We start from the raw sequence: 9,435 nt of genomic DNA, 5'->3' as shown, positions 1-9,435 counted from the left end.
CCCTCTATTCATTTTGCCAAATCCCTACATTCAGCTCTTTCAATTGGAGCCTGAAAACTATTCTATTTCCAAAAAGAATCCCCAATCTCGTCTGACATCTACATGCATTATATAAGTTTTGTCTTTCATACGTTTGTTTCGGAGAATCCATGCATGTGAAAGTGCTTTGATTTGTTTCTGCACAAGATTAAACGCGCCTGTATAAACATATGTAGTAGTAGTAGTCGTAGTAGAGGTAGTAGTACCATGTGATAAGAAACTATAGGGAGAGCTGGACAGTACAAGGCCTTCAGAAAAGAAGCCACCCTCGGTCAAGTGTTTCGGATTTTGATTCAACTCCTTCATTAATCCTCGTAAAATAGCAATAGATACAACAGATTTACACAAACTGACATTCTTATCAAGTGTTCATTTCACTAATTTGTATTTGTATGATTTGGTCAAGGTTTTACGCCCATTTTGCTCGAAGTTTCCAAAACATATGAAAATTGCCAAGGATTTCTTTTTTTTAGGAATTGTCCTGCTGAATTTTTAATCTCTTAGTACGAGATAATGTTTTCACTGAAAAAGGTGTGTGTGTGTGTGTGTGACGGGGGGTGGAGGGGGGGGCAGAATTAAGTGGGATAGGCTTATTATTTACAAGTGGATCTCTGTATATTTCCACAGATGGACACGGCTATCATAGCCGTGCAGGACCCTACTCAAAGTCTTGGATACCCCGCCCTGTGCATCAACATCGACCACAAACCACAGATCTTCGACCTCCAGCACTGGAAGGGAATCATGTATGCCTTGCACTTTGAGCTTACAGAACCCGATGGCAGGCATGACATCGACCTCGTGGAGGTCAAGGTCACCAGACAAGTCACCTTGGGCTCTCTGCTTGGGTTCAAGTTTCTTCTGCACTGTTTATCGAGTAAGTGTTAATACTGTGTTAATACTGTACGAAGAGGCTGACGTCTTGAACTTGTTACTGATTAACCAGTAACTGAAATAAACATAAGGAAGTGTGAACAGATCATAGATGTCGGGAAGATTTTTGTGTCGAATTGCATTGTATTGTGTTGCGCTGTAGTACTATTTGTCAATAAATTTATTAATTTTGGTCAGAACAGATCTCTGTGTGTGAAATTTGGGCTGCTCACCCCGGGAAGAGCACATCGCCACAATGCGGCGCCACCCACATAAAAAAATTAAAGCTGTCTGCAAGTGTATTTTAGTTTAGTATCAAAGTGTATTTCTCTTCAGAATTTTACCAGGGACATCCCTTTCGTTGCCGAGTGTTCTTTTTTTGTGTGCTGAGTGCATGCTGCACACGGGCCCTCGGTTTGCCTTCTCATCCAAAAGATTAAGTAGACTCCAAATGATAACTAATTAATGAACAAGTTCTCTGGTATTCTCTTGAACTTGTCACAGATTATCCAGTAACTGAATAACCTAAGAAATCACGAGCAGATAACAGGAAGAAAAAAAATGAAGATAGTTTAATCAAACCATCTGGTGTAGACCTACGAGTGATGTGAAGAAGACTTCAGAAGTCAGCTCATTCAGGAACTGATTTTCTGGTGGACCTCATCTCGTAAACAACCATGTTCCGTGTTTACATTTCTTATTTAACCTCCCTGTTCAGATATGGAGGCGCTGTCTGCTGCGGAATCTGGAAGGCACTGGACTTTTGATCCAGCGCTCATCAGTGATCAGGGTTCGAGATGCCATTTCGGCATGGTGTTGTGTCCTTGGGAAATGGTACTTTACTCCGATTTTCCTCACTCCATCCAAATGAAAATGGGCCCCTGACTAAGGTTGGGGAAGGTTGAAACGGCGGAAGCAGATTATTGTGCCCTGCCTTCCTTGGTCGAGCCCTGGATACAGTGGATATAAATTCATTGCCCTGATGGCCGTAAAAAAAAAAAAACAACAACTCTGGAGCCTTTAATGTTTTATCTTTATATTCCGACATGGTATGCTGTGTGTTGACGTCACACTCTCAGATCACTTTACAGATTTTCCTCGGGATCAAAATGTTCTCTTTTTTAAGGACATTTTGATCCACAAACGCAATACAAATTCATACAGCGAAGGAATTTAAGAAGTTGTTATTGTACTAATGACCCCTGGTTTCAGTTACATCTGGTCTTTGAGTTGTATTTTAATCAATGTACTTCTTAACGGCTATGATCTACGATTTTGTAATAATTTTGGCTGCACTCCCAGAAGTCTTCTCTGAATGTTTCTTGCAGATTTGTCACAGTGTGCAAAATACCTCGATTGTCGTGGGTGCTCTTTTGCTGCAGCAAAGTCAACCCTACCTGAGGTTTCCTGTTGTATTTATGTAAGGGGCCTGCCAGCTACTATAGCCGTCACAATATGGCCATCACTGAAGTCACTTTTATGTTGAATTTGTTGTTTGACCGTGGAATTTCCAGTAACTTAGTTGGCATGTGTCAAGCCTGCATACCCGCTCTCATTTTGCCTGATGGTCAGAATGAAGAATTTGTTCAAGAGAAAACCAGCAGCAGTGATCATCACTGGAAACAACAGAAGCAAATCAACCAAAGAATACCACACTCATGAATGAGCTTTCAGAGAGAATGGTAGTTAAGTCCTTGGGGAAAGGCACTTTACTCTGATTTTCCTCACTAGGTGTGGATGGACCCGACAGCAGTCGGGGATGATAAAAAGCGGCAGGAAGAGAAGATTGGGCCCTGCCTTCCTTCGCCAAGCCCCAGACACACTGAGAATGAATGCACTGCCCCCATGGCCGTAAAAGGCTACGGGACCTTTAACTGCTTTCCTCTGCATTTCGCACAACTGAAATTAATGAAGCCACAACTGTGTGTACAGATATCAGCTGGGACATGTTACGCATGCTGCTGTCACTGAGCGCTGGCGAGGCTTTGGGACTGCTAGCTGTGGTAAGAACCGACCATCGTGAATGTGTGTGCGTGTGTATGTGTATGTGAGAGCGCTCACAAGTGCCTCCCCTGGTGCATGTATCGTATGTTATTTGCGAACAGTTTCTTAAATAATGTGTAACAGACTGTCCAAGATTTTTAAAAAATTATTAAAAAGTCAATTTTAAATAGAGAAAGAGAACTGGGAGAATGTCTTTGCTTGAGATAAGGAACTTAACTTCATTTCATCGATCTTCTTTTCTTTTTCAGATAAATTGTGTGTAAACTGTCCTCTTGTTTTGATTTGTCTTTGTGTGTGTCTGGATTCAACATTAATGCAAGAAGGGGTAGTAAAATAGACCATGGATGGGATAATACATAGAATGCCATGACAGAGAGAGAGAGAGAGAGAGAGAAACAACTGAGCCTGTCTGTTTACCCCATGATTTCCGAACTTCAGTGAAATGAAATCAGTGTGGCACAAGTCTGAAAAGCAGCAACAAATTTCTTGTGAACTCATCAATGGTGTCACTGGTTTTGGTGAACACAAGTAATGCAACACCAAAAGGAAGAAGTACAGAGTGGCGAAGGCTGTCCTGGCTTACGCTTCTGTCTTATCTCAGTAAGCTGGCAGCCCGTCATTCAAGCATTGTCTGCAGTAGTTAAGGTGTCAATAAACTGAAGTTATTACTTTTGCACTTGCGGCTACATTATGACGTTGTACCACGTATAATGACGTTGTATTCTACAGAATGACGTTGTACCCTCCAGAATTACATTGTACGCTATAGAATGACGCTGTGTTCCTCTGACTGAATGCCGTTGTATTCTACAGAATGACGTGCACCCTACACATTGACACTGCACTATGTATAATGGTGCTGTTTCTACAGAATGAACAAGGTTGCACCCTACAGAATGACGTTGTACAATATTCGTCGTACCCAACAGAATGACGTTATGACGTTGTAGCCTACGAAATGACGTTGTGTCCTTTGACAATTGAACAGATGCAGAACCTCCACAGTCGCCACCACGGTCACGTGGACCTTTCCACACTTCAGGATCTCTACGCCCGCTACCCACACCAGATGTCAGAGCTAGGCTTCACGGTTAACAGGAGGGCTAGCAGAAAGAGGAAGGAAGTGACGTGGCTTCCACCACAGTCCTCTGACAGTGCCAACAACTTGGAAGTGGCCTTGATAGGCCTGTTCCACAACGGCAGTGGCCTAGAGACATACATCTGATGAGCGCTTGTTATGTGTGTATCTTCTTAACACTATCGAGCAGTTCGTTGAAACTGTTGATGGTCACGATATGCCCGACAGGGTATGATGAAGAATTAGACCAAGTTTCTTTGGAATTCAGTTCTGGTATGACAGACAACCAGTGGGCAAAAATCAATCGTGATGTGTTCAGGCAGCAAAATATTTATTACGTTCCGTTGGAAGCATGTACACAGTTTAAATTTATTGTCCACTTCGCTGAACTGCATCAAAAGATCTGCGTATGATTCGCAAACTGAGAATTCAATCATGCCTTCTTCATTCTGGGATCAGCTCCCATGTTCACTCATACACACGAGTGGTGCACACTGGGTATGTTCTTGTTTCCATAACCCATTGCACGCTGACATGGATAACATGCATATTTGATCTTCTGCATGCGAATACATACAAAAGGGGTTCTGGCACTAGCAGGTCTGCTCATCTGTTGACCTTCAAGATAAAAAAAAATCCTTTGCCAACCAGGCACCGTGACCATGATTCCAACCTAGGACCTTCAGATTGAAAGTCCAATGCTCTAACCACTTGGCTGTTGCGTCCATCAGAATTCAGTCATGTGCATGTGGTTTGCTTCACAGACTAGACTTCATAGGTGTAGGGTTTTGGTCCCTGTCAGATGCCAAGGTATGGGTGATGATGAATTCTTTTGCCTCAACTGGTTTCAGTCCAGTCAAGAATGCTGAGGGTGTGGCAAAGCAGAGTTGTTGACTGATGGCCGGCTGGGAGGATGTGAGTTTGAGCCCCATCAGAGGTGGTTTTGTTCTTCAGCCTGTGGCTGGTTCCTCCCCAGAGTAGAGTGTGCTATGGACTCCAGTGGGAAGACTGGAACCACATTCAAGGGTCATCCACTTCATGGATGAATCCTGGGGAGTTTAATTTCCTGACACAACACTGCAGGTGTCTGTATTTCTTAGCCTGGTTGATGTCACTATATATTAAGAAATCTTGTACAGTCTGGTCAAACAGTCCTAAACTTAAATTGACCCCCATAGCAGCATTGTCAGTCATTACCCCGATCATAATCCAAACGTAGAAAACAAAATGTACACAATTCTGGGGCACAAAAATGAAAAGAAGTGTGCTGTAGGTTCAGAATCATAATATATTCCAGTGCCAATCATTTCATCAACCAAATTTGAAGAGTACTGCTCTAAATTTTCTTACAATTGCCGGAGCATCAGAATCTTTTGCACATGGCCGATGCCAAGCATACATCATGAAAATGCATTGGGGCTGGAATAGCTCAGGTGATAAAATGCCAGACTCATGATCCTGAGGTAGGGGGGTTGAATCTTCATCAGGGCATTCTGTTGCAGTCAGTCAACTTCAGCACAATCACACTGCAAACTGTCTCCAGATGACCAACTACCTGTTAATCGTCTTCAAAGTTGTGATTTATATAACTGTTGCATTGTTACTGCATAATATGAGTTGTCACTGCTGATACCACAGGATGTGAATCTCTGTCAGCATATTTCGTATTATGTGCTCATGTATTACTGCTTAGTGAGACTGACATACTGCCCATTATGCCCTCTGGCATGTAGGGCACTAGCAAAGGCTAAGTGAGAGATGGGGAGAAAAAGATAAAAGTCCGGATTTTGTACATGAACTTTTCACATGAACAATTGTTTAAAGAATGGCTCTCTTTATGTGTAATGGTTTGCTTGTGACTGTTATTCATAATGTATAGAATAAATGTCAACCAGTAGTTTTTTTGTGTTGTTTTTTGTAGTGAAAGATAAAGATTAAAAATCAATGTTGTCTGTGCTGCTGTACCTTTTTATCCCACTCCTGTTGCCCCGCATACATCCTTCTCCTGTTGTTATGTATTGTATTATTCTTTTTTGTCACGACAGGCTTCTATGGGTGAAATTCAGGCTGCTGTCCCCAGGGAGAACACGTTGCTACACTGAGAGCACCACCAATTTTTTGTATTTTTTTCCTGCATGCAATTTGTTTGTTTTTTAAATTAGTTTTCCAATTGAAGTGGATTTTTCTACAGAATTTTGCCAGGGATAGGATAGCCCTTTTGTTGCAGTGGGTTCTTTTACAAGCACTAAGTGCATGCTACACGCAGGACCTCAGTTTATCGTCACATCCGAATGACAAGCACCCAGACCACCACTCAAGGTCTTGTGGAAGGGGAGAAAATAATGGTGACTTCGGGATTCGAACCAGTGCATTCAGATTCTCTCACTTCCTAGGCGGACTCTAGGCCATCACTCCACTTTGCTATCTTGAATTGCAATGTGAACATTCACTAGTTTCTGTGACGGGGATTTTGTGTTTGTCACTGTTTCTATCCTACTTTTTCGAATAGCCACAGTACTTTTTTGAGGGTGTGGAGAAAGGGGGGTTGTGCCAGGTATGTTGTGTCGATAAACCACAGAGCACTGAAAGATTTTGCAGAATATGTCATATGTCTGAAGTGTAATTAATCTTCTGTATGCATTTACAGGTCAGCATTACATTGGTCTTGACCCGAGGTTCGCTCACCAGGCACTGCAAGGGTTAAAATGCAGACACTGGGGATGGAAACCATGTGTAGTCATTTAGATGAGACAATAAACTGAGGTCGTACATAAAGCATGCATTTAGTGTATTTAAAAGAAGCCACAGCAACAAGAGAGTTGTCCCTGGCAATATTCTGCAGTAAAATCCACTCTGTGTGTGTGTGTGTACATGACTGAAGCCTGACTGAACCAGCTGTCATTCTGCTTTTCTCAGATAGGCATCCTGTTGGGCAAATGACTTTGTAAAAGACTTAGAGCTTGGTTCCTGACCAAGGATAGGAGCTACATAAGTATCAATAATAATGATAATAATTTGGCTATTGTGGCAGTCCATGAAATCATGTTTGTTCTGTTGAACCTTCAGGTTTCAGAACATTTTACACTGACTCTCAGTATTCATTGAAAGCATGACATGGCGACTATGACTCTGGGAGTCAGATAAGGTCACAAATATTTTCTGAACTTTTTATCATGACAAATTCAACACATCAGATCAGCAAGCATTCAACATGCATCCGACTTCTGCTTGATCAAAATGTGAGTGCTAAAGTACATAGTTTTAGCTCATACACAAAGGGTGTTACTGACAATATTAACACTTAAAAAAGAAAAGAAAAAAACAACAAAGGAAAACAACAGATGCAAAGCATAGTTCAAGGCTCCATGTTAAACCAAACAGGAACAACTGCAGGAGAACAAAAAGAGGAAAATGCACCACAAAAAATGACTTTCCTTTGCTACAGCACATATTCTGAATGACACCTCATGATCTTGACATTTGATACATGACCTTGATTTTCACAAAAGACAATCTTCTGTTCTGGCCATGTCCAACCACCATATGAAATTTAATCATGAACGAACGCAATAAATTTTTCTCTTGCTTTTCTCAAACTTTTTCTATTGTGCTTTGATGCTTTATCTTGAATTTCAAAATGACTATAGTGTGTTGAAGTCAAGAAACAAGATCTAAGCTCTATTAAGCTGTGTGCCCTTGACCTTGACTGACCCTTGACCTGGACTTTCATTAGGGTTTTGCTCCCAACATTGCCAGTCATGGTACTGTGTTTGATGAGAGCTGAATATGGTGTTCTGGACTCAACCCCTTGAACAATGCAATCTTTACTGAACCAAGACCTGAACAACTCGATATATCATTAATGCTATCATGTTGCTCTTCTACTGCGCTAGGTTACCATGAACTCAGAACTAGGATTTCTGTTTGCACTGTAATCAATTACTTAAACAATTTTGAAACAAAATTGTAAACAACACAAAAGCTATTAGAGTTCAATTTTGTGTGACTTTATAACCTCACCCAGTAATCGAAGGCTTTCAATTGCAACGTTTATGCAGGGAGAAAGACTGGAAAGATTTTATTGAAACATGTCAGTTCCCATGGCAAGACTGGTTTCTGTACCATTTTGGGGGGCTGAGAAAATATCACTATTTAAGTTTATCACATTCACATATGGATGCACATCCACTGAACAAGTAAAAGCGGGTGATATAGTATTCATATGTTCTGTTTATATAAAAACCCTTTTGCTTTCTCTCCACTAACTCCCTGTCTCAAACAGAATAACATTGATCATCACTTTGTTATAGAAGAATATATGCAAATATGCCACCTTCCTGCCTTTACCTCTACACTCATCTCATTCTCTTTGGTTAGTTTCATATCCACTGTTTCCGCATTCACAGATTCAAACATTCCACAACTGGCTGCCAGTCCATCCCTGACCTTATTCTTGGAACAAGCTTCCTCTTTCACTCCATCTAATCTCTGCATTTAACTCTTTCAAGTCTGGCCTTAAAACCTACTTCTTGCATGTATCTGTAAGTTTTATCTTTCATCTCTCTGGATCAAAGCTGTGCATACAAGTGAAAAACTGACTGGTAAGCAAGTGCTTTGATTTGTTTATGCACAAGATCCAGTGCTACATAGATATTTCATTTTCATTAACCAGAGAAAAGAAAAGAAGAAGACAGCCAAAAATGTGATAAAGCATGTCAGGTTGATCTTATCCTGAAACAACTGTCTATAGTGCAAACACAAATACAGACTTCCTGATAAAACACATGGGTAAGGATACAATAATGAAGCGTATTAAAACACCACAGAAAACTTTCTTCTTTTTTAAAATGTTTATTTTGAATTAGTCCTCTGGTACGCAGTTAAAAAGCTGACTTGCAGTGGTACAGACCTGTCACTGTTCTACAGAAATCTTTTCATTCTAGAACCACTGCTGCAAACTGGAAAGGGTTTGATGAACAAGGCTAAATGAAACCGTTACATAATCAAGAACAAACATCTAAACCCAGTAATGCAAACTGCATTAGCAGTTGTAACAAAGCTAGCTTTAAGAGGGTATTTGTTTTGATTCAGCTTATCAGTAAAATGATAGAATGGCTGAAATCTGAATGAAAGAAAAAAGTCACAGAAAGCGTTTTGCCAGAGTATGTTCTCTGTGGAATAATAAATTATATGTATAATCATAACTTGCAAAACTATTATAAGACAAACCCAGACTCTCCTCTAAAGAGACAATGCTGAATAACCATAGATCAAAGCTGAATAATCTTACACAAATACAGTAAACCCCAAAAAAGCCTGCTGTAGAAATATAGCAGCATAAAAATTTTAAGTAAATAATAACAAGAAAAGACCTTTCAATCCGGATTGAATCTCAAGTCTTGTGTATACATGTATAATGCACGCTGAATGTCAGTAACAAA

General features: G+C 40.6%; 1 protein-coding gene across 3 annotated transcripts in view; it reads left to right on the top strand.

The window, feature by feature from the left end:
- LOC143295420 (uncharacterized) overlaps positions 1-9,135 on the top strand; it is a 23,992-nt gene extending 14,857 nt beyond the window's left edge. For all 3 annotated transcript variants that reach the window (XM_076607108.1, XM_076607110.1, XM_076607109.1), the window contains exons 3-5: positions 667-916; positions 2,845-2,915; positions 3,905-9,135. In XM_076607108.1, the coding sequence (XP_076463223.1) occupies positions 667-916; positions 2,845-2,915; positions 3,905-4,141 (558 nt within the window). In that variant the 3' untranslated portion in view covers positions 4,142-9,135. The remainder of the gene's footprint in view (positions 1-666; positions 917-2,844; positions 2,916-3,904) is intronic.
- Positions 9,136-9,435: the final 300 nt, after the last annotated feature.

The sequence above is a fragment of the Babylonia areolata genome, chromosome 20, assembly GCF_041734735.1.
Source record: "Babylonia areolata isolate BAREFJ2019XMU chromosome 20, ASM4173473v1, whole genome shotgun sequence".
NCBI lineage: Eukaryota > Metazoa > Mollusca > Gastropoda > Neogastropoda > Buccinidae > Babylonia > Babylonia areolata.
The sequence above is the reverse complement of the archived record's forward strand: the minus strand, read 5'-3'. Positions and strand labels throughout refer to the sequence as shown.